This window comes from Phascolarctos cinereus, unplaced genomic scaffold, assembly GCF_003287225.1.
Source record: "Phascolarctos cinereus isolate Bilbo 61053 unplaced genomic scaffold, phaCin_HiC Scaffold_3;HRSCAF=262, whole genome shotgun sequence".
NCBI classification, from domain to species: Eukaryota; Metazoa; Chordata; class Mammalia; order Diprotodontia; family Phascolarctidae; genus Phascolarctos; species Phascolarctos cinereus.
Genome location: NW_027555736.1, coordinates 200,353,271 through 200,380,586, shown reverse-complemented (window position 1 = coordinate 200,380,586; position 27,316 = coordinate 200,353,271). Strand labels below are relative to the sequence as shown.

The 27,316-nt window shown below is 32.7% G+C and overlaps 1 protein-coding gene across 6 annotated transcripts in view; it reads right to left on the bottom strand.

Annotated features, from left to right (window-relative positions):
- Window positions 1-27,316, bottom strand: part of NOVA1 (NOVA alternative splicing regulator 1) — a 160,021-nt gene that overhangs the window by 2,169 nt on the left and 130,536 nt on the right. For 5 of the 6 annotated variants that reach the window (XM_021004295.2, XM_078151410.1, XM_021004296.2 and 2 more), the window contains exons 4-5: window positions 21,633-21,704; window positions 1-895 (exon numbers count right to left, since the gene is read on the bottom strand). The exon at window positions 1-895 is cut by the window's left edge and continues 2,169 nt beyond it. In XM_021004295.2, the coding sequence (XP_020859954.1) occupies window positions 1-895; window positions 21,633-21,704 (967 nt within the window). The remainder of the gene's footprint in view (window positions 896-21,632; window positions 21,705-27,316) is intronic. The other variant, XM_021004298.2, reaches the window with a different exon arrangement.

Here is a 27,316-nt window from a genome sequence, read left to right as displayed (position 1 = left end):
CCTTTCGATTCCTTGTGCCAGGTACGAATTCTCCTTTTTTGGAGATCTGTATCCTTGCACCAGTCAACTCCTGGTATTCCACTAACGTTTTCCCTCCTTTGCCAAGTATTGCACCAACTAAGTTTTCTGGCACTGCTATTTCAACTACATCCTTTGATCCATCTGTGGATTTCTCTGTTCCTAGTATGGCGCTAGCAGCTAGGGGAGAAGCAGCTCCAAAATATCCATTGGTTGCAGCAGTAGCAGCAGCCAGGCTACCTAATGCAAATGTCCCCGCCGTACCGCCAGCTGTGCTGCCACTGGCTGAGGCTTCACTCGCATAGGTGGCCAACAAATTGGCTGCTGCTGCTGCTGGGTTGGCACTGGCAGCTGCTGCAGCCAAAGCCCCTGTTGCTGCTGCCTGACTGAGACCTAAACCTAATGTATTGAGATTATATCCATAGCTGGCTAACGTATTAAGTGCAGAGGTGATGGCCACCAGGTCATTACCTGTGAAGCCAGATAAAACTGCTGGAAAGGCTGCAACTCCAGCAAGGTTAGCATGTCCTAATAGCCCTGCAGCAGCTGCAGCAGTTGGTAACACTTCAGCAGTGTTTGCATAAGGAGATCCGGTTGGATTAGAATTGGCCACTGGACCTGTGACATTGGCATAACTGATATTGAGACAGCTGCCACTCTGTGGATCCTCTTGTATCTTCTGGATGATAAGTTCGACAGCTTTGCGGTTTTGTTCAGGCTCTCCACTCACAGTGACAACCCTCTCTTGCAAGTTGATCCCATCAGGTTTCTGGGAAAGCTGCACCCAAGCCCCTGACTGCTCCATTATAGCCTTCACTGTAGCACCTCCCTTCCCTATTATCAGACCTGCTGTGCTGTTGGGAACTATAATCTTTACCTGTAATCAAAAAAAATACATATAAATAATACTTCTGCTTTATGCATAAATTCTACAATACTTTGTTACCCTAGAAAAGGCAGTAAAAAAGAAAATTAGTTAAAGCCAAACATAAAAAAGGAGGGGAAAATCATAATTTTTAAATTGGTTCTCATCAAATTTTAACACATTATTCTTCATGGAGTTAGAATTTTCAAAAGAAAAAAGCTTCTTAAGTGGAGTATACAATTATTAACCTTGAATTTTGCTCATATTTTATCATACTTTACACTGGACAATTGGTAGTGAGGAAGACAAATATCTCAGTATATTGTTTAAATTGTACTATTTTTAAGTGTTTTCTAAAACACATGGGTGGAGACCAGTCTTCCTCTACTATACTGTTAAGAAAACTCTTTATTCTAAAACATTTTAAAACAAAGAAAAATGTGATGAAAAAGCAAATGTAGTAATGCAATAGGACAAGCAAAGTTGAATCTGACAGGAGATTAATTTATTATATGTACCTCATATGTTAGTTTTATATAAAAAAGTATTATGTTGCTCAAGAAATTACTCTCCTCCCCTCCAATTTTATAATTCCAGACATGTAGGAACATTAAATGTACATTTTAAAAAGAGAAAATATAATCTCTTTCACCTTGATCCCCTTTAGAGACACACATTATGTCATCGTGTGTGTGTGTGTATGTATATAGATCTATCTATATATCTCTATGTATATTTATATGTTTACCTACATGCATGCACATGCACACATATATAGAGGTGTCCCAAAGTTTTACTGTAGCTTTAAGTTATTAAAGTTTAAAACTGCATGGAGACTTTGCTCTATTTGTCTTTCCTCTCTATTTCTCTACCAACATGGACTTAGGAATAATTGCATTTTGAAATTATTTAGTAACATGACCTTGAAATGTATAAAATTCACTCGTTGCTAACTTTTACGAACAACTCTCAATGCATTCATTACAGTAATGCCTATTACCACAGACAAGGCCTAGGTGTTGATAAGATATTTTAACATAAACACATCGAATAAGTTAATAATCTTACACAAAGGAATACTAAAAGCACACACACAAATTTTGAACACATTATCTCAAACCAAGAAACACAATGGCATCATAATTTAAAAAGTTTCTCTCTATATAAAATTCTTTAGTCAATCAACATGTTCTAAGACTATAAAATCAACCTAATATTTTGTCATGATTACTATTTAAAATTACAGTCTATATTATCCCTTAAACCAAAATAGAGAATTACTGATACTTCAAAACAGAAATACCTATCAATTTGAAATAATCACCCATAAACATAAATGATCTCAACAACTTGCTTTTTAAAAAGAAGACTTTTAATAATTCTATATTTTATTTACACTCAAAATCTGGCAAATCGTGCAAAGCAATACAGAAATCTACAGTGCCATGACATAGTATATGCTATAAAATTTAAGCATATGTTTGGCTAATATTCTATACACTGAAGTAGCACGTTATTTGGCACTTGGCTAACATAAAAACTGATATTAACTTTATTTTATTTTACTTGCTTTTTCATGGAGTGGGGAAGAACTTTGTAAAACCATTAGGAAGTCACACTGCATGTGGCTATATAGTAATAATGTCACAAGGATACTCTTCTCAAAGGAGTCACTATTTTAGCAAAAATCGCCAATGATGAATATTTCCTCCAAATTTTTGTGGTCAGAATCAGAGACCGTAATGAGTAACTATGCTGAAGAAGTGGCTGTTTAAATAAACATTCTTTATTGGTAAATGCTTGGGCACCTGCGATTTGGAGTAAATAAGTAAGTAAGTCTTTGGTGGGGCCAGCAACAAGCCTTTTAGTAGTTCACATCACCTTGAATTTCATTATTTGGATCCAGGACATTCTTGAATATACAACACACTGTTTTATGACATCAGTTATACCTTCTCAACATCAAGGTAGTACTGGTCCAGCTTTCACGGTCTTAAGTATAAGGTCTCGATCCTTGGTATATGATTTCACAAATTTATTTTGTAAAATAATTATAACATGCAAAAAGAGCCATTTGCTTCATTTTTGTCCTGTTACAAACATTCTCGTGACTATTATTTTGACAAGTATCAAGGAACACATGACATGATAACAAGTATTTCAAACACACAGGCTTTGCTCTATTACTGACACAGAAGAAGAATCAATAATCTTCATTTTCAGCATCCCAGATTATTAAAATTGAGTAGGCTGAAATAAGTTGTTTGCTGAACACTGATGGTAAGATATTACACACATTATATTTTTATTAACTAGCTAACCACAAAAATCTACATAATGCCATCAAGTATGTATGAAATTACAATGATACTGTCATACAATAATTTTAGGAACATAATTACATCTTTCTGGATTTTTCTCCCCTTAAATCAAAGATACATATGAGTTCTAGAGTAGACTATTTGATTTCTTATAATGATTTTCTAAAAGCATCTATTCACTAAAGGTTAACATTCACACTAATAGCATCTGTTGTTATGATCTCCTAGTTTTCTTTTTGCGCATGGACAATCATTAATAAGATACGATCTAATTTTATTTGGTATTGTATATCGTGGTCTTTTTATTCTATGGAACAAATTTTATCTCTCTTAAAGATATTTCTTAGGAATGTCAAACTGGTGCCTTCCACTTCCACTGATCACTCTTCACTCGGGTATAAAATCTACACTAGAAAGTGATTTTTAGCATTTTCATCCAGCATACACTGATAATAAAGCATTCCTTTGTTGAATGTCATTTGGCAGAAATGTCATAATTTTCAATATTGTTAATTGGAATCAGTTATGCACTAACTAGAATGAACAGTAAGATGAGAAGATGAATAAGTCATATCTTGACATTTTATCTTGTGCACATATAGGGTCATGAATATTTGCTATTTTAGGACGAAATGAGATGGACATAAAAATAAAAACGATATATAAGGAAAATATTTTTTTTCACAATATCTGAAACATTTTCCAACAGAATAATTTTAAAGCCATTTAAAGATTGCACCAAATGACAATGTTTTTAACCTTTTTTTATGAAGAAAAATTTACTAATCAGGATGACACATTCAAACAAGCTATTACTTTCTCTCTTTTTAAAAAAAAAACTTGCACATGTTGAATTTCTAATTGCCTAATTAAAAAAATGAACTATAATAAATTAGGAAAAATATATTTATTAGTACAGAAGGCCAATAAGATATACATATCTGACATTTTATCTAAAGTCACTATAATGATATGTGGGAAAAGAATAAGTTGTCTTGTACAAATCATATTAACTATGCTGTGCATACATTTTATTATTTTGGCACTAGATTTAAATTTTCTATGGAATGGCAAATATGGTATCTACATCATTATAACAATGGCATCACTTTCCTTTGTTTTCATATTAATACTTTCTATTTCTTATAAATTTTCAAAATCACACTGTAAAATTTAGGAAGAATATTTGGATTTTTCCTTCTTAAAGATTCATTTTCATTATTTCTTAATTAATAGAAGTATGCTATATGTCATAGCTATACTTGAAAGATATGTGTGTATATTTATATACAAACAATATATACATATACATACATATACATGTACATATGCCTTAGAAATTCCAAACTGGAAACTGTTTTGTTTTCTTTGAACTACATTATGAACTATGTGTAAATATAAAAATCAGTTTGAGAATAAACTATTCCACATAGTAACAGATTCATAATCAAAGATGCTGGTATAACGAACATATGACTAGCTACAGATGCATATCCTCGTTTATAGTAAGCTAATTTTGCCTTCAACTTGGCAAATGTAATTATCCTTATAAATATAGCTTCTAGATTCACAATTCCAACTGTTCACCAGGCATTTCCACCTAAACATCTTACCACGTACCTCAGGCTCAACATATTGAAAACTAAACTTATTCATCACTTTTGTTCCCAAGTCTGATTTCCTTATGTGATAAAGCACTCATCCCAGTTACCCATGCTTCTAACACTCTGAGTCATAATCAACACAGCTAGTAACCCAAAAGAATAAGGATGTAAACTCAGGAATACTCCACATTTAGCGTCTTCCAACCACATCATAATACTTCTAAAATTTCCACTCCTAATCTGCAACTCTACCTGAATTCCCTATCTCTGTTGATGGCAGCACAACATTGCCAGTTACCCATGCTTGCAAACAAACATTTATTAACTATTGGCATGTGCTACACATGTTGCAGGGCACTTTTAGATTCCTCTCTTTCCCCTGTCATCACTCCACCTCCCATCAAATAAGTTATTAAGCCCTGTCCATTCTGTTTTTGAAATATCTCTCATAAACTTCTCTGACCCTAGCTTAGGAGAATGTAATCTCTTAGAGTAGAGACTGGTTCCTTGTTGTCTTTGTATCACTCCTCCTTACCACAGTAGCTGGAACAAGGAGGGGCTCAATAAATATTTGCTCAACTGAACTGAACTGAATAAAGGCAGTCATTACTTCTATCATGAACTACTACTACAAGAGAGCCTCCTTGGTTTTCCTATATAACTTATTGGAGCACAAACCACCAACTTAATTATCTTTTATGTCAAACAGCACCTAGAACACAATAAGCATATTATTTTGAATGAATGAACGTTGGCTGAATGAACTAACAATATTAACATAATTCCTTATAAGATGACTTGCCTTTTTAAAATACTGAGACATCGACATCAATGTAAACAATGAAAAACATAAGTACAACACCAAAAATCTAGGTTTTACACAGAAATGGAATGAATAATAATGTCTTATACTTATATATACTGTTTTTCTGAAATATATATTTTTAATATATTTGCACTAAATCTATTGAATTTTACTCTAGAGTGGACAGAGATAGAATATATTCTCCCTTTAAAGATGTAAAGACTGAGAAAAAAGGAGGTAAACTATCTGGTACAAGATGACATAAGTGTTGTTCTAATTTTTGTCTCTAGAAAAAAAAAGTTTACTCTTTCATTTAATTTCTAGCACTAGTACCAAAAGGAAAAAGGGATCCTTTTGCATTCTGGAAGGAAAGGGGATATGGAATGTGTAATTTAGGACTAATAAACCACTTGTCCAAATCCCAGAAATAGTATGAAAGCAAAGGATCTTTGTGGAACTGATTAATAATATTAACTCTATCCCAATAAAAAATGTTATTCGACCGAAATGACAGTGAAATTAGTGTTAATATCTCTTCTGTTTTTTAATCTTTTTTCATCTTCATTTTAAACTCCATTAAAAAATGTCTCATGATAAAAATCTAAAAGTGACTTTAGATACTGACCCAAAGACTCCTATTTCAAAAGAGTCGACAGTAAGACAGAGGTTGCTGAATCCTAACCAAGAAAAATATTATTTCTCTCAGTGCTTAGGGGTGTAGTGAATTGCAGTGGACTGATTCCAAACTGTTATTGGAGGTTGCAAATTTATTACTCTCAAAGCACAAAGGAAGTGAAAAAAAAAGAATAGAAATCTGTTATTTTCAAGTTATCCTTTTGAAAAACATGCCTTTGGTCATCTATTAATGGTCTAGTTTGAGACAAGGTAGTACAGAATTTCCTTTAGCTATAGTCATCCTTGCATAGAATAGCTATTGCCTCAAAAGTTAAAAAATGAAACAAAAAACTCTTTACTTCAGAAGTAAATATAATATTATTTTAAATAAAAGTTTAATAATATAGAAAATAACCTTATTTTAATTGGCCTGTTCTAAAAGTCTGGGTTTTTTTTGTGTGTATATATACATATGTATATGTGTTACACACAAATACATATTGCAAGAGTTAAGATGACCTCAGAATTAAATTAGCATAATATTTTTACCAGGATAAATTGAGTTCTCAGTATTGTACACAAGTCAATTCCACTAAAATAACTGAAAGAGCTATTATGGAAAATTGGTTTATGAAACATAGTAAACCCTAGCAAGTCTTATAAAATATGAAAAACCTAAATAAGCATTTTTATGAACAAATTTTTCTTTATATCAAATAAGTCTGTTACATAGCTTTGGGGACCAGAAGTGCAATTTATGCATTTTTTTATTCCCCTTCCTGTATTAGACGGCATGTTGGGCACAAGGACCATCTATTATTCACCTAAAGTATAATGTCTTATTATAAAGTTTAATGTTTGTTATTTCTTTTTTGCTTTATTATTGTATGAGTATCAAATAGGAAATATATTTAATAGTCTTCCAATCCCTCTTCCCAAATAAGATATCTTAAAGTGCTGAGGTTAAAGTTCAAACATCCAAAAGAGTAATTTTTCTAAAAAAATCCCTTCTATTTTTTTTAAAAGCAGAGATACTGAGATATACAGATAAACATAATTACACTGATTATATGCAGCACTATAATTTGTCATAAACTTTTAATTTTTTTAGCATTTTCTTATCTGGACAAAATTAAATAACCATTGGCTATTTAAAATATTTTGTAAGCTATTTATTATTACTAATAAAACAATTGAATATTGGACCAAGAATCCTTTGAAAATTCTCACTTGATCTATACTAATTCCTCTTCCTATTTCACTTAGCTGTGATAAGGCTGTGGTTGAATTTATTCAGAAAGCAACTGAACTATAGTTTGACAAAATTAGTCAGCTTAATTAACCAAAATCCTTAATTTATACCAAGGATCTTATCCTTAGGTTCATTAATGTGTTTTTCATTTTTAATATTTTGATAAATGTATTTCAAAATAAGTTGTTTCCTTTGCAATCCTATGTCATTTATTCATTTATTCTGAGAATGGATCCAGTGGCTTCCCCAGACTACCAAAAGGATTCATGAAACAAAACAGGTTCTTCTAGAACCTAAAACCTTCCAGAAGGTTCTTCCCTTCTGTAGACAAATAAAATATAACAAAATAGATCATTGTGATCTTGACAGATTGCTAAAATAGGCAAATAACTGCTGCTGGGTCATAGTCCAATTATTATTTCAGATGAGTTAGAGGTAGTTCATGTGGACAAATGATATAATTAACAGATCAATTCAGGAAAAAAAGCCTCAAAGACATTCTCTGCTCATATACAAGGTAGGGTGTGTGTGTGTGTGTGTGTGTGTGTGTGTGTGTGTGTGTGTGTTGCTGGGTGGTTTTTTAATCAGTCTTATTCTTTGTTGTAACCACATTACAGGCAATCCTTGCAGTTTCTGTATATTTTTATGTATTGGGGTGAGTGGAATTGGGATGGGGAAGTAGAAGATAAGAAAAGAAGGGAGTAAAATAATTTATTTCATTATCCATTTTCTCTCAAAATGTAAGAGCAAAGATTTTCCTTACCTGAAAAATGGATGAGCAAGCCCAATTTTTTATACCCATACACAATCACTTTGCTTGTAGAGATATAAACGAAGTATTGTATAATATCATTGCATCATTTAAATGGATGCCACATGTGTTCTAATGAAGGATATAGTTCAGAAATGGGAAGAATATTCTTTTGGGGAAGGGAAGAAAGGCATAGAAGCAGAAGATGGAATGCTGAATTCCAGGAATAGCAAGTAAAGCTTTTTTGTCTGAACATAGTGTGTGAGAAGGAGAGTAATGTGAAATAAATCTGAAGAGACTACCTGGAATTATTCTGTAAAAACCATTACATGCCAAGCTGATGAGTTTTTATTTTATCTTAGAGGATACAGGGGCCAGCAAAGCTTCTTGGGCAGGTGAATAGCACAATCAAATCTATGTTTTAGGAAAGTTATTTTGGCTGTGTGGAAGATCGGTTGGAGAGAAGAGAGACTGGAGTAAAGGAGATCAATTAGGAAATTACTGAAATAGTACAGATAAGCAGTGATGCTCACCTGAATAATGGGTTCTGTGTAAGTGGGGAGGAGGGAATTGATGTGAGAAATGTTAGGGAGAAAGACTAGACAAAATCTGGCAACTGAATGGTAGGGGGAGTGGACAGAATGAGAAGCCAAATATGACTTCACATTTATTGTCTCCTCCTTAGTAATACTAAAGTTTGAAATGGCTGGCTTATGGGAAGGAGCATGAGTTCTACCTTAGATATATTTATTTTTACCTACTTACAGGATATCCAGGTGGAAATTTCTAGAAGTAATTAATGATAGTTAACTAGAACTGAGGACAGAGATTAGGGCTAGATAATACAGATTTGGGGGTGATCTTCTAGAAATGATAACTGAACCCCTGGCAGCTGATAAGATCACAGAAAAAGGGTATAGAATAGTAGTTCTTTTTTTGTTGTTGTTTTGTTTTTTGCTTTTTTGGTGAGGCAATTGGGGTTAAGTGACTTGCCCAGGGTCACACAGCTAATAAGTGTCATGTGTCTGAGGCCAGATTTGAACTCAGGTCCTCCTGACTCCCAGGCCAGAGCTTTATCCATTGCACCATCTAGTTGCCCCTAGAAGAGCAGTTTTTAACATGAGGTCCATGGACCCTGTGGAGTCTGCAAACTTGGAAGAGAAAAAAAAAAGATTTCATCTTTATTTTCAGTAACCTCTAACTGAAATTTAGCACTTCCTTCAATTACTTAAAAACGTTATTTTGATAAGGAGTCCATGACTCACAGAAAAGTTAAGAACCCCTGCTGTAGAAAGAGAAGGAAACAGATCAGGACAGACATCTTGGCAGAGACATGGTTCATGGGAGAAGCATGAATAATGACCCAATAAAGTGAACTGAGAGCAAGTTGTCAGAGAGGTAGGAGAAAAAAGCAGGAGAGAGAAGGGTCAAGAAAAGCACAGCAAAAAGAGCAAACAGATTTCCAGATAAATCAAGAGTGAAAGGGCATTGGAGGACCTTAGTTCAAATCCTGGCTCTACAACTTGTACCTATGTGATTTTGGGAAAACGAGAATCTCTTTTGCCTTCATTTTTCTTATCTATAAAATAAAGTGGTTGGACTAGATGGACTCCAATATTCTTTCAAGCTCAAAATCTATACTCTAAGCTTTTAAATAAGTGATTTGGGATTAGCATTTTTTTTTTCTGCAAATGCATACTGTTTGATGTCGTATTACATTCTGGTTCTTGCTTAAACAGATTAAACTAAAATCTAGGGTGAATAAAGAGTCCATTTATCGACACCATCCATTTGCCAAGCTAACCTAAACAAAGAACACTCTTTGAAGAATATATTTAGAGATGCACAAAAAGATAGATCCCCTCTAATACCTGTATTTTGTGGGAATAAGAAAAATATAAAATCAATTTAAAACTAAAAATAACCTGAGGGAAAAATCTTGGTTTCTGACAAGACTTCCAAACTTCTCCAATTTAATCTTTTTTTTCCAGCCAAACATAAGGTTTATTAGACCATCTGCCATATTAGGCAGACTCTTAAGGAGTCTGAACATTAGTAAGCAATTGGCTAGATTATAAGAATCCCAGCCTCCAATTTAATCTTCAACAGGCTCTAAAGATAATTTTTAAAAAGTAAATAATGGCTTTGAGCATAAAAGGAATTTTTTCAACTTACAAAGAAATTAATAAACCACAACATAGGTAACTACTAGGTAAAAATCTAAGTAATAACCTTTTACAGTTAACTCTAATATTTGACTACGGTTTGGTGAGACTATTCGTTACTGTGTATTGCATAATTGAATTCTAACAGCTATTACAAATGATTATCTCCTACCAGTTTAAAGCACAGTAAAGCTTAGCTTTAAGTTTTTCAAAAGCTGCGTATGTATATAATTGTATTGATGTTTTAGTCATTCTTCAGTTGTCTCTGACTCTTCATAAGCCCTTTTAGGGGTTCTAATAATTTTGCAAAGATACTGGAGTGGTTTGCCATTTCTCTAGCTCATTTTACAGATGAAGAAACTGAGGCCAATTCAGATCTTCCTGATTCCAGGCCCAGCATTCTATTCCCTGTGTGACCTACTTAGCCATATAATTGTATACTAGCATTTAAATAGAGCTTCATGAAGATTATCTTGTCCAGTTCTCACAACCTAGTAAGACAGGTGTTATTTATTATTTTCCTCATTTTAAAGATGAGGTAACTGAGTCTGAGATGTTAGGTGACTTGTTCAGGACCACACACACAGTGTCTGAAGGAGGAATTGAACTTGTTTTCCTGGATCTAGGTCCAGTGCTATCCATTTGCACCCTGGCTGTCTATGATTACTTGTAAAATTATAAAATAAATCTTTATTAATATTGGTTAAATTTATATGATAGTTGAGAATTACCTACCATGAAAAAATGACTCCATTTTGGTTAAAGACTATAAACTGAATTCCCAGGAATAATATTAAATAAACATTCAGTCAACCCTTGATTATTCAAGAGCAGATTATCTGCAGTAAATCATGATTTCAAACTCTATTTATCATAATTAAGCAGAGTAGGTGAAAAAGTCAGTTGTTGGCAAAATTCATTATCTTAAGTCTCTTATGCTTTTTAGCTTTCAAGCAAGTAGCTCTTTAAAGGGAATTATCTCTTCCAATCTATGCAAATCATGAATCAATGAAGGATCATGAATACAAGGAGAAAGACTACTTTTTCCAAGTTGGAGAAGGGAACATAGAACTGGGAACAGTTTTTAACTCTCTTAATTCAGGTCTTCACAGTGTGATTTCATTACTTTGTCTGAAACATTGTGAAATTTAACCAGAACCTAAAGGATAACTTGTTTAGAGATCTTGAAGAAGTTCATATTTTAAGTGGAAGTTATCCACTTAACAAGAGTAACTGTTCATGCCCTCCTCCTTCTCCAACTACCTTATATTGAATTTCTTTGTATTTATTCTCTTTATCTGTATTTTATATGTAGTTACAGATGTACTTGACTCCCTGATAGAATGTAAGTTTCTAGGAGAAAGGATTATTTCATTTCATTCATTGTATTTGTATCTTCAAAGCCTAGCACAGTTTCTGGCACAGAGTAGATCCTTAATAAATATGTATTGATTCATTCTCAGCCCCTGTTCTTGTTTCAACTCTCTTGGTTTGTGTTTTCCAAAAGCCTAGAACTATCACTTCTATGAAGATGATGCCCAGTCCCTAACTTTAGTGTGATGTCACTTTCCTTTACCATTAAGCCCATGTACCCAACTGTTTCCTGAAGTTTTGCTGACTCCTCCAACTCAATATGACCAAATCTAAGTTTACTATTTATCCTTAATACGCTTTCTTTCACATTTAAGTATATTCCGGTTAAAACAAAAAACTGCCAATAACTCTCAAGGGTCAAGTGAATAAAGTTCAAATTCCTGGCATACAAAACTTTTGTGTTTTTGACCTCAATCTATCTTCCAGCCTTATTTATTTATGCATCCTATAATTGAACTGATATGGACTACTGTATCTTAAACATGCCCTATACTTAGGTTAACAATTAAGAAAGATTATGCCAAAAAATTTACTCAGTTGATCAGCAGTTATGAGTCTGAGTAACATGGAAATAAGTGGATTATTACTTAGAAACTCAATTATACAAAAGGAATTGAGCATCTACAGCACAAAAGCTTACTATTAACTGGAGGACTGCAAGAATATATTACAAATCACTTTTTGCAACTACTACAAATAAATTAATCATATATATGCAGACCTTATTTGAATGTACACATGAAACGATTATGGAACTTACCTACTTTCTATATACGATTATATGAACCACTGATATATACATTCTTGGAAAGTTCATTTGTGATATTAGCAAACATTTTATGATCAATAAAAGTTGTTCAATGAGTTGCTTAAATCTTGATGTGCTTTATTTTAGTTATATTACTTATGTCATATTAGCAACATAGTACACATGAAAAAATATTTTGTTAAGTCAAATTTTTCCCTTCCTTCCTTGATATCAAGTTTCTCTATTTTCTTATTTTGCCCAGGCTGGAAATATAATGGAAACTCATGATGGATCCTAATCTGATCTGTGCTGGTTCACCCTTCCCAAGGCAGGCCCACTGGATCACTGCTTCTAAGGACTTACTTCATTGGTACCAGACTTAACAATAAGCTTCAGCCCTATTGCAGCTCAGACCTCCCTATTTCAGAGGATTCATTAGCTTCAGCCTCTCTGAGTAGCAGGGATTATTGATGCATACTATTCTAGCACAACTCAACTTTTTTTCAATGGAATAACTTCAGCATAATTTGTTCTAAGAATCAGTAATTCTTTAAGAAAAGCTCTAAAATAGAAGATGGCATTTTTGTATCTTACTATGAAAGGGTAGCCAATAATTTTATATCTCAAATTATGACAATTAAGAACAAAATGGCATGCATTATTTTCATTACATTAATTATTAAGATAAATGAACAATAAATAACATGAAAATTTATAGAAGCATGAAAACAATTGACTACATCATTTGTAACATAAATTAAGTGCTTATAGCTTGGTAGAAGCTCAAACATTTTTTTACTTTTCAAAAAGTTTAGTGAATCTGGAATCTAAAATGCTTAAAGTTCTTAAACCTTTACCATAGGTCAATTAAAGCGAGTTTTCAAGCAAACAGCAAGAGAAATTAAATCTTTCCTTTACCAAAAGTTATTCCCCTGTAAGTGTAACGAATCATAACTGAAGGGTTTCTAAATAAAATCAACCCTCCTGAAACCCATAATTACTAGGCAACAGGTTACAATTACACACAATGAATAGAATTATTTTATTAGTTATTCTGTTATTAGTTATTAGTTATTCTAAAGAGTCTTATGTCAAACTCTGAAAAACTGTAGAAATTATAAGATCATTTCTGGAAGGGACCTTAGAAGTTACTGAGTCCAACTCTTGTTTTACAGATGAGGACTGTTGTTTGCCTTTTGTTCTCAAAGAAGACCAATGGAAACAGGAGAGTCTTGACTTACAAGTGAATTTGGATTTAAATGAGGCAGGGCTTTCTTCTTCAGAGCTATCTGGGTCCAGTGGCAAGACATAGATCAGGACATCTGGAGATTGCCCCAGATGTAGGGAGGTTAAGTGACTTGTCTAAAGTCTCACAGTCAAGTGTAAGATGTGGTAATTGGATGCAGTTTCCCTGACTCCAGAACTAGTAATTTTTCTATCGTACCACTCTTCAATCCCAAATAAAAAACAATGTCAATTCATAATCAGAGCAAATTTGTGAAGCCAAAACCAAATTCAAGTTTGTAAACAACAGTAAAAATTGTTCTTTGCCCTCTTCTTGTTAGTTTCCTTTCCTGTATTTTTCATTCAGGTCACACCCATTAACTGTGAATGTTCTTGAAGGCTCTATCTTGAGACTTCTCTTTTCCTTCTATACAATCTCACTTGATTTCATGTGTTTCCATTGATTTTGCTAGTATCTCTACTTGGATGATTCCAATATCCATGTATCTAGCACTAATCATTCTCTTGAGCTCCAGCCTTGCATCACCCACTACCTTTTGGACAAACTGATTTAGGTGTCCCACTGATATCTCAAATGCACCATATCTAAAACACAAGTCAATATCTTTTCACCAAAACCCTCCCTCCTCCCAACTTTCCTATCATTGTCAAAAGCAACACTGTCCTCCTATCAAGGAGGCATACAACCTCAGTGTTATTCTTGAATCCTCATTCGTACTCACCCTACATACCAAATTAATTGCCAAATCTTATAATTGCTAATCTCATAACATCATCTTTCTTTCTACTTATACCACCTTGGTGCAGGCCCTCATAACCTCATATCTGGATTATTGCAATGTCCTTGTAATTTATCTCCCTGCTTCAAGTATCTTCCCACTCCAGTCTACCTTCCACTCACCTGCCAAAGGGATTTTTCCTAAAAAGTGCTGGTCTTATTATGCAACCTGCCCCACCACTCAGTAAAATTCCAGTTATGTCCTATTACCTCCAAGATCCAATATAAAATCCTTTGTTTTGAATTTAGAGTCCTTCACAACCTGGATCTTTTGTTTTCCAGTTTTCTTACACTTTACTCCTCACCATTCATTATATTACTCAGTTACAATGGCTTCGTTGCAGTTCCTCATACACATGACCTTTCATTTCCTGACTTAAGGCCTTTTCATTGGCTATCCCTGGTGCCTAAAATAATCCCCCTCATCATTTTCCTTGGCTTCCCTTAAGACTCAGCTCAAAGCCTACGTTCTGCTGGAGGCCATTCCTGCTCCTCCCCCTCCTCCATTGTTAGTGCCTTCTGAGATTACCTTCCATTTATACTGTATTTTATATATACATATATACACACACACACACATACATATGTGTGTGTATATACAAATACATACACACACACACATATATAGCTGCATACACATATACATATATGTACATATACATACAGATAGTTACTTTTATACTGTCTTCTTCATTAGAACTGGAATTCCTTGAAGGCTGCAACGATGTTTTTTTTTTCCCTTCTTCATATCCCTAGCTCTTAGCCTAGTACTTGATTCCTAGTAACTGCTTAATGAATGCTTGTTGATTGACTTTGTTCATTCTTATCTTTTTTCTTCCACAGTATCATGTTCCTAATATTCTGGCAGGGCTTCTTCTCTGAACAAATTTTAAAATATTTTTATTTGAAATGTTATTAAAAATATATATTCAATATAATCATTCTCTTTAAACTAGACACTATGGTTTTCCAATTCTTGAATAAGAATTGCTTCCCCCTTGCCCCCAACTTTAAAATAATTTTACTGAACAGTCCTAAAAGAAAAAAAAATTGGTTTCTTCAAATACATCTAATATTTGTCTTATTCTATTCTATTGAGTGATATTAAATAGGTATCAAATTATATATTCCCTGTTAAGTCCAAAAGGCCTAACTCATGTCCTTATACTATATATGGAAGGACTAAGTGCTAAGGATACATACATTAAGGTGTACATAATTATTTCTTCAAGGAAATCCACAAGAGTTTCGGTATAAGCACCAAATCACCTAAAAAGGTGTGGATTAGTCTAGGTCAGAAATGGAGTTGGTCAAATTCCTGAGCCAATCAGTGGAGGGATCAGACCCATGAATGACCTCTGCACTTTGAGCCTGAATGAGATAGGAAGATTATTCAACAACAACAACAACAACAACAAAAACAAAACAAAAACCTGTGCATAGGAATTAGGAGTGAAGCACAGAATTTCAAGCCCAGGTTTGTCATTTGAAATCATATGTACCTTAACATAGTATTTGTCTCAGTTTTTTCATAAGAAAAAAACCTTCCTTATTGTTTTGAATTGTTGGAATTGGTTATCAGCTCTAAAAAGAGTATGAAAGCTATTTCTGTTAGTATAATGTGTAAGTGGAATGAAACTTATTTCCTAGAAACTTGGGAATGTTTTGTTCTATAGCCAGTTTACAAAAGAGTTGGTCCCAATTGCCTTCATTAAAACAGAGTGCTTATTTGGCAACTGCATGCATGCTGGACATGTCTATCTTATGTCTATCTACTCATCCGGATCTTTCACCTTTATTAGACTGTTCCAATTCCTTCCCAATGTATAGGAGGGGGAAAGAGGATAGCATTGGCATTGTATATTAAGATGAGGATCCAGAGAGAGAAACATGGTAGAGGGTATATGAACAAAGATCAGTGGAGAGTCATTTTGTCAAAGAACTATATATCAGACCATGAGTTCAGGAAACAGATTATAAGCAAGGCATAGAGCAGTGCTAGGTGACTTGAATTAACCAGCTGAAGCTCTTTCTGACAACAACAGAGCAGATAATAACTGCTTTATATGGTGTCATGATAATTTCATCCATCAAAAGGTAGAGAAACCAGCCACAGGAAATTTTACTCTGCATCTCATTCTCAGTAACAGAAGCAAACTGGTTGTTGGGTAGAAGCTACCACTTCTCCTCTAAGAGTTTGTGAAAACAGAGGAAAAGCAGTTTTCAAAAGGTTCAGAGGAAAGATAGGTAGGATACCACTGAATAAAATCTACAAGGGCAGTCAGTCCAGGAGAGGAGGGCAATTCTTAAGAATGAAAATCCAAACAGACAAAGGTAAATGATTTCAATGAAGTGGAAAAACAGGAGTTGTCTGAAGAATCCAATGTTAATGTGAATATAGGACATTTATAGAAGCTATCCTCTATAAAAACAGGGACAGAAAATAGGATGACTATCAAAGTCCTGTAAAACTAGTGTTAGGAGTGCTAATGCTCAGCATGAGTTAAGAATGGAGAGGAAAGCTAATGACAAAAAAAGGATTATTTTTTTCTATGGGGATGGATGATACTTTGATAATTGACTAGAGAAAGTGGAATTATCATTTTATTGTTTTTTTTCTCTGTCAAGAACAATGCAATTTACACTAGAAATGACAATACTAAAATGTATAATAGGTTTGACAGCCAAGGTGAATAGTTAAGAGAGTACTAAGATACTCTTTATGAATTCAGATCCCCTGGCATGGATTAACGATATACTCAGGTACTGAAAGAACTGTCAGATGTGCTTATGCAACCACTGTCAATGATATATAAAAGAGCTTGAAAATGGGTGAGGTACTACTATAGAACTGGAGGAGGGCAAATGTCAGTTTTCAAAAAGGGAAGATAACAAAGTTTACAAACTATAGGCCAATGAGCCTGACCTTGACTCTTGGTTGGGGGGCAGGAAGCGGGAACAAAAGAAAAATAGAGTGGATTTTTAAAGAGATGATTAGTAAACATCTAGAAAAGTGGTGATTACAAAAAACCAGCATGGATTTGTCAAGAATGTGTCATGTCAGACTAACCTTATTTCCTTTTGTGAGAGGACTACTACTAAATTCATGGATCAAAGGAATGGGGTGTGCGTGTGTGTATGTGTGTGTGTGCACATGTGTGCATGTGTGTTCATGTGTATGTAATATGTGTATATACATACATATGTGTATATGTAACACCTAGATTTTTGCAAAGTATTCTACTTTGTAGAATCAGTCTTTACTGACCCCCTTGATAACAGTGCCTTCATTTTGATGATTATCTTCAATTTATCCTCTCTGCATCTTGTTTGTATATAATTGCTTACATGTTATCTTTCCCATTAGGCTGTGAATTCCTTGAAGGCAAGGACTGTTTATTTTCTCCTTCCTTTATATTTCCAACACTTAGCACAGTATCTAACACATAGTAGGTGCTTATCAAATATTTTTTGACAGAGTGACTAACTAAAATGTCTCATAATTTTCTTGTAGAAAAAATGGAGAAATATAAACCAGGAGATTACACAGTCAGAAAGGTTTAGAAATTGTTAACTATCCACATTCAAGGAGCAGAGTAATTAATGGACCAATGGCCATTTGGCAAGTGGAGTGGAGTGCCTGAAGAATCTGTAATGAGCCCAGTGCTATTTAACATATTAATCAATGATGTGGACAAAGGTAGAAGTGGCATACTCATATTTGCAACTGAAATAAAGTGGGAAGAGTTATAATATTTATGTTCAAAAAATCAACATTACAAGTACACAATGGAGGAGGCATGATTGTCTGAAAAAGATCTAGTGTTTTTAGTGGACTGCCAGCTCAATATGGATCCATAATATGTGATGTGCTGGCCAAAAAACAGTTAATCCTGTCTTGGAACACAGTGGCAAAGCTTTTAGGAATTAGGACATGACAAGTATTTTGTACTCTGCCATAGTTTGTCAACATCTGGAATACTGAGTTCAGTTCTAGGCATCACAATTTAAGAAGGATATTGACAAATTGGAGAGGATACATAAGACAGCAATCAGAATGATATTTATCCTGAAGAAGATAAAACTCAGCAGGAACATTATTGCTATCATTTAGCATTTGAAGGGTGAACACATAAAAGTAGGATGAGCCTTTTTTTCTGTTTGGCCCCAGAGAGAAAAACAAAAGCAATAGGTAGAAGTTGAAAAGAAGTAAATTCAAGCTTGACACCAGGAAAATCTTCCTAATAATTAGAGCTGTTTGAAAGCAGATTGGGTGGTGTCAAGTGGCAGCCTTTCCTTCATGTGAGGTCTTAAAGCAGAGGATGTATTACTCTTGGTCAAACATTATAGAGATCATTTTTGAAGCTCCAAATATGACAACTGCATGATTTGTCCTGTGACTACAAATCCAGTGTTTATTTCACTTAGCCATGCTTCCTCTCATATCAGGTATAAATCTCTATATATAAGACTATTACAAAATACTATCTCAAAGGACAATTTTGGGTTGCAGATATTACATAATAATCTATTCTAGACATGCTTGAAACAAATATGACAGAAAAATTCTTGTTGTTCATAAAACATAGATCAGAAGGTTTATTTATTTTGTTTTTATCGCAAAAGGATTCAACAGAGAATGCTTTCCATTATAGACTGGCATGGAAATTTTGACCTACTCAGTTTTGACCTAGGCTCGTTCAACTCTCCTTAAATAGCCTGGTGTCTCCTTACTTCAGGGGGCTCACAACATTAATTCAGGAATTAGTTTGGACATCTAATTCGCTTTAGCCCTACTGCAGCTCAGAATTCCTTTGATCAAATGATTCACCACTCTTATTAGAGGGGAATTATAGGCATGTGCCACCACAACCAGAAACTTTTTTTTCCTTTTTGAAAACATAATATTCCTATATTTTGTTAAAAGTTAGTACAAGTAAACTAAAATATACATGAATTTCCATTTTTTCTTTAAAATCTTTTTAACATTATTTTTTCAGATTTCAGTTCTAAATCGTCTCCCTCCCTACAGCTCCTCCCCTACCCATTAAGAAGGCAAGCAATATAGCACACACAACTTTCTAATGCTTACGGCTGGTTACTTAAAGAAACACTAACAAGTTTAAGATTCTCATGTTGAAACTCATTTCATACGACAGTTCCAGCGCAGAATCAATTTGATATATTGAAGTTAAATACTAATCACTAATACAGTTAGGCAACAACTACGTCACTCATCCTAAATGAACAGCTAAGACTTAAATGCCTTATCACATACTATGAATGTTACCTATAAAATGGTTAGATGCCACTAGAAAATATTGTGTGGGATAAAATTACAAACAAATAAGAACATTAAAGATTAATGATAAAAATAGCTCCTTGGGACAATGTTATTAAATGCCTTTCCTTTATATCCTGTTTAATATTGTGTGGAAGATATTCTGCTCATTTGCATAAGAAAAGAACAGCAGACATTAAAAATAAAAAATAATTTATCACATGTAATGTCTAAGGATAGAATTTTAGAATATTATTATTTTTTTTAATAATCTAACAGTTTGAATTTGAGGATGAGAAAGTATTGTCCAACTTGTATCGTGACAGTAAAAAATGAATACAAACATAGTAACATTTACATTTAGACTAAACTCTCATCAGGAAAACATAAGTAACTATTTAAAAATAATTTAATAAAATAAATCAAAATTTAAGGAAACAAAGTCAATATTTTCACTTAAGCACTTACATATTTTTCAACTCCAAATATAGATATTTTTGTACTTTAAAGCTCATACAATATCCTAAAATGGGCTATTTACAAATATATGTATACTGATCAGCTAAAGTATGTGAAAGCAGACACCACACTGAAGGGAATAGAGCTACATAAAACTAGAATTAAACTTCTACTTACATAATAGTTGTTGAAATCTTAGTTTTGTTTCCAGATATGATTGAACAATCCTGTATTATGGGATTGTAGCAGCATTCAGGATTTAAACATAATCCATTCAAGAAACACAAATTTATTGTCTGCATAATTCTTCATATGTACTAATCAAATTCAACACATTCATCATTAAATAATGTAATGGCAATAATTCATATCATGAATTATCTGTATAAAGAAACATTTTATGAACAGAAGTTTTCTTAGGATTCAAGTTTAAAAAAAAATCTTAAATTTTCATCACTAGTAAACAATTTGTAATTAGATAGAAATGAAAATTTACCATCTAGAGATTGAGTACTTATTTGGATTAAATTAAAATATATGTGGAAGATCATTAATTTTTACAAATTTTATAATTGTGCATTACTAAAGATTCAAGAAGAACAAATTTAGTGTAGAGCTGGATGTCAAAAAACTAAATAATTTGAAATTTTACATTCAAATGCTAAAAAAGCCCCACCAAACCTAAATTTATAAGGAATTACTATAAAGCACAAATATGAAAAATAGATCCTATTTTTATCAGAATACTTGTAAACATTAGTTTTGCTTTTCTGCTGTAAACACAGCAAATAGCAATGCTTTATGATCATAACAAGGCCTATGTTACTAAAATGCTCAAAGTAATTAACTAATTTTGTTTTATTCATTATAAAAGCCAATGTTTTTTCAACTACATGAGTTAAGTTTTACAGTGAGATACACCTTGGTTAAAAACATATTTCAATCTTATTGCCTCAAAAATATGTACCTTCTGGCACAGTTATTATGTATTTAAATTTGATGTGTAGGAATAAATTTTTGCTAGGCATAAGAAATCTTTAAATGTATATGAAGAAAAAATATTCAATGAATCAAACTTTTGCCCTTTTTAATAGTTACAATCTAATGGGGGAGGGCACCCTGCTTTTTCATATATTCATTTTTATCGGGAGATTCAAAATAAGCTGCAAAATAATTTACCATTTGTTTCATAAAATGTGAACTTTAAATTATGACAATAATTTGGTATCTGTGATCATGGGTGCATACATGTGAATGAACGAATAAATCCTTAACCCACCATATCTTTTTCTCCAGTTTGCAAGCAATCACCCGTGAAAAGTATGGTGTAGATGATAGGATGATACTGTACCTGATTGGCTCTGGAGGTGGTCATGGGATCAGATGGAGAGGACTTGGTGGTAGTTGGGGAAGATGGCAATGTCTGGGAACAAAGCAGTTCAGGAGCAAATCAACCTTTATAAGCCTTAAACTGATCATTTAAACAAAACAAAACAAAATAAAATAAAATATAATATAACGAGAAAAGAATCCTAAGAACCAAATCATCTCCTACTCATTCGAACTTAATGGAATTTAAGGTCAATTAAGTAATGCATGTAAGTATGCATGCATAAGCATGTGAAAACAAATTCATGAATTGAAATCAAGATGGTGATTGGGAGAAACTCACATGAGTAGTAAGAGGTATCCTGACTATTTTCATGTACCATAGGATATTTTCTTTCCCCTCTTGTCTTCTTGGGGGAAAAAAGAAAATAAAACAAAAATTCCAACAAGTTCAATGAGCACAATTCAAAGAGTACTCCCAATAATCAACAAAATATCTGAATTTTGAAGAAATGGTGAAATGAAGTTTATTTTCACATAAAATTATCCACTTTTCTCATCTGTCAAACATAACCAACAAGTTGATTCCATGTAAATTCCATGTCTATCTTTAGTTACAATTACTTTTTAGTTACTGAGTTCTTGGTAACAATTTGTCTTGTAAAATATTGATATTTTAATAAAGAGCCATGTGTGAAAAGGAAAACATTATTCTCATGATGTTTGAACATGCATCCAATGCCATCACAAAAAGTACTGCAATCTGTTTATAATTTCAGCTTAAAGATCATTTCCTTAGGGAAAAAAAAAGATAATAATGCATTGTAGCATCAGCCTGTATTAAAATAGAAAAGAAAGAAAAAACCACAAAATAAATGAGTCACATTTATTGTTCACTTTGTCTAAATGCATACATATGCTATAGAAAGCACATTTTTAGACTAAAATATTTTGTTAGACAAAACACTTAGAAATTATTAGCAATAACTATATCTAGCTCATAAACTTAAAAAAAATTTCTCAGACCATTAGATTTCAACTTATATAGAGATAGAGTATTTATTCAGCAAAACAATTATTTAAACATGCCTGATAGAACAGATGTCTTCATATGTGGATTCAACTCTGAGAGTGTGTTTGTATTTTGAGGCCATGTGTGTGTGTGTGTGGGTATGTGTGTGTATGTGTTTACAGCAGTAGGATACACAAGCACACACACACACAACAGTAGGATTTGGGATCACATAAATGTTAACCAAAGTAACTCAGGCACGTGGAAAAGCTTAACTTTTTAAAGGTTCAGCTGGTAATCTTAACTTCCTTATAAAATAAAAACGTATAGGTGATATGAAATAAAATAATTCTTCTACATTCATCAGATATTCTTCAGATATATGCATATACACAGTCAAGAGAAAAGACTGAAAAAAATTCATAGGTTCCAGCATATGTTTAATTTAATACTACTGGCAAAAATGATTGGATCTATCTGGGCTCTAGAAATGTTTTCAACAGATTTCTTATTCAGTGTGTCTCCTCAAGGTTAGGATGTCATTAACTATTATATTAGTGCATAAAATTCACTGATGTTGGATAAATTTGAAGATGGGGGATTTTGAGGGAAATAAGTCCTAACATTCTGATTAAATTGAAGATTTTAAATTATAAAAATAAAAGAATAGTATATATAATGAAAAGAAATAAATTAAGTACTTAAATTTCTAATGCTTATCTAAATGAAAATCTGACTGTTCTTCAAAAAATACTTTTATCTTTAACTTATGTTTAAGAAATATTAGTAATGCTTATTTCTAATGCAGACTTGATTTGGGTCATATGTTGAAATCTTGGCACTGCTAAGATTGAAATTTTTCATATAAATTTTTTCCCCTTTGCATTGCACATGTGTACACACACACACATTCTTTGCATAGATAATATTGTGAACCATGCCTCTATTTCTCTAACCTATATAGTATATGTCCATAGCAGAGGCATATGTCCACCATTGTGGAATATAAATTAGGGGGTCTCTGGTTCCTTCATTAATTTAAAACATGCTCTCTACTAAATCATTTATGTGTGATAACACTACTAATCTTTTTTACATAGGTACTTCACCTACATAAAGCCTAGCCAGTGTTACTTTATTGTTAACATGTAAATTGGCAATCTTAGTACCAGAGTTGACAATTCTACATGTTCTTTAAACCAATAGTCAATGATGACCCTTAAGGTCAGTTTGAGCAAAAAATCAAGGGAAGCTGAATTATGGCTTGTCCACATAGATGGAAGAAAGAATAGACCATTATGAGTAATTGGTTATTGATAAATCGACAGATATATTAATATGGAAGATATAATCTTGATGGAAACTAAAAAAAGTTATATAGGATACAATTGCTGTAACTCTGTTTTCATAGTGTCTCCTCTCCTCTTCTCTCTCTCTGTCTCTCTCTTTCTCTCTCTCACTCCCCATTAGCAATTTTAACTTTCTTTTTAGACAAATGAGTATCTAGCAATTTATTTATAGTTATCTTTATCAGAAATTAATTTTCCCTAAATGATTTCTTTAATCACTATGTTTTCCAAGTTTCATTTGCTGAAAAACTGTGTATAGAACATTCTTGTAGCAACTTGATAAAACCACATCTCCAAAATGCCTTTACTAATTTAGTTGCCTTGTATTTTATTTATCAATGGTAAATGCACTAGGACTTGAATGCTAAGTGAACAATGACTATACCATAATCTATTTTTTTTCAGTTCAAATTTACAACCAAACATGAAAGGTCACCTAATGATTGCTATTAACTTAATAGAACCAAAGTAGCTAATTAGCTAGAACTAGGAGCAAAAATTGGGTGATAAAATAAAACTTTGATGAAGTAGATTCCGGCTTGCCAGAACCTTTAATTAACCAGATGTTTAACAATGGAAAGTGATGCTGAGAAAAATTTCCCTAAGGCATTGCAATGTACTAAATGAAGAAAGTTTAAATTATGCTTATTATACCACATTAACTAAAGCAAGAAAGTGGGCCAATATATATCTTGGAAAGGTTTTCACTGAGACTTAAAATTAAAAAAAAAATATTTTTTCTGGATTTTTCCTCAGTTACACAGAAAATTTAATTAACCCAAACACTGAATTATAAAAGCACTCTGTTTAATCTAGGTTTTTGTTTTGTTACAAAATTATACCCAACATTGCTTGGTTAGGTAGCAAGCATAATTGTTTTACTTCAGTCTCTGATAGGGTTTAGACTTGTATTCCTTAACTGTTTAAGTGTTGTAATCCTCAGTATAATGAAAAATCCTTGAAGACTGATATTATTTTTCATTTTTGTCTTTATATGCTCAACACCTGACTTACAAACTTCCAGATGCTTAAAAAAGCTTCTTGAATTTAATTTAAGATGGTATAGATTATATTTCCTTCATATTATAGAAGTTATCAATTGATTATGTTAGAAGTAAATTTCACTTTTTTTAGCTAATAGAGCAACATTATTAAATAAAAGATTAAAAAAAACCCTGCACTTTATAAAACATCATGAACTTAATGTTATGAATATATTAGTGAAAATTAAATATTTTGTCTACAAAGCAAAAAGATCTACCACAATTGCCTAGCTAATTAAATGTGGGGAAAAATGAATTTTAATGTTTCCATAGGAACTTCAGCTTTGTACTACTCAGGCATTCAGAATATGAAAAATGTGTCAATATTTTCCAATTCCCTTAAAGAAGAGAGGCAGAAAATATTCTGAACTCAATAATTTCATTAAAAATATTTCAAACAAATCTCTTTTTATACATATACACACATATATACATATTTTTCATATAAATACCCATATATATTTACATATATATATATGTCTTAAAATGTACCCTGTAATTACAAACAGCAAATGACAGATACCACTGTTCTCCTCCCTCCTGAAAAGCTGAACAGAAAAATTTACTCAACATCTTATAAAATAGCAGCAGGAATGACCATTTTCAAATAATGTGACTTGTAAAATGTTACATTTGTATAGTGTGAATTTAGATTTGGTGGCTTCAAGTTAAATATCAATTGAGGTAACTTGTAAAATATTTTATTAAAATGTGGCATATTTCATATAAGTGGAAACACTGTATACTCCCTCAACATTTTATTAAGTTTAAAATTTTTAAAGGATATAATTTTTACAATTAAAAACATGAGAAAGTATGCAGTTATTTTTTAGGCCTATTTATTTATTTTTATCCATTCACATGAATAAGCTTAATACACTTATTTGCATGTCTCGAATGACTACTGAAGATTTATGCTTCAGACGCTTAAAAGGCTCAATTAACTATAAAAAGTTTGAAGAACTTTACTAATTTGAATTACTGAACAAGTAAAAGAATTCTTTTAAGAAATCAGAGAATTTTACAATAGGCCAGCTCTTGAAAGTTGAAGTTATTAAGCTTCTGGTAAAGAGAATTAAAATGATTAGAAATTATCAAATAAATTCTTATTAAAAACTTCTCAGTTTTCCAGAATTAAGAATTTGTAGTATCCCTTTAGTTTTCTTATAACTGTTGCTCACCCATATGCACAGGTATAGCAAAAAGATCACCTACAAATATTTAGCGACAGTTCTGATAGTATTATACAGCACATCTGAATTCTAAATGTGCCTTTGTCACTGGTTCCATCAGTTCAATGGGAACATAGGTCTCTCTAAAAAATAAATGCTAAAAGATTAAGTATATATATATATATATATATATATATATATATATATATATATATATATCTGTATGTATGTATGTATGTATTACACATATAGATGCTCTAGTTTCTAAATTTACTTTTATTTCAGCTTTTAGGTAACAGAAAAATATATAACCTAAAATTAGAAATGTTTTTAACAAGCCACAAAGACCTGCTCCACTACAAATTTGCAAAGTCCAACTTCCACTGAAATGGGCATTCACTGCTGCTTGGAAATCCTTTTATTCAGCTTTTGCTGTTCCTTATCACACTAGCCACAATGGTTATTTCAAATCTTTTCCACTCACCATAACTTCCCAATCTTATCTCGATCTCTGTCACTTCTAGAAGATGACCTAGCCTATCACTTCACTGAACTAAAGACTATCGCTGAATGACCTTCTCCTTCTAATTTCATCACCTTATATTTCTACCTCTACAACCATCCATTCTATTTTTGGGCCAAATCCCAGGAGAAAAGGTAATGTTTTTCACTAAAATTAAACATACCAGGTGTGCCCTGGGGCGTATCCCTTATTCTTTCCATCTCCTGTATGTTAAAAATGTCTTTCCAACGCTCATTCTGCCTTCAAACACAGATTTCTCTCTTCTTAAGGAACAACCAAAAAGTCTTCCCCTAAAAATATGATTGATCCTCTTAACCTTTCTGCCTGACTTAGTTTTTTTCTATTCTAAAATATTTAAATGAACAGACAATAACTCTCATTTCCTCATTACACAGAACTCCAACAACTTTCTAAAATCTGGCTTCTGTTCCTATGAATCTAAATAAGTTCCTTAAAAGTCTCCAATGACCTCCTTCTTGGCATAATCCTTTTTTCCTCCTCAAATTTCATTCTTCTTGATCTTTCTGTAGCTTTTTATACTCTTTACCACCCCCTACTTAAAACTTTGTTCCACCTCCATAACATTGTACTTGGGTTTTCCCTTAGT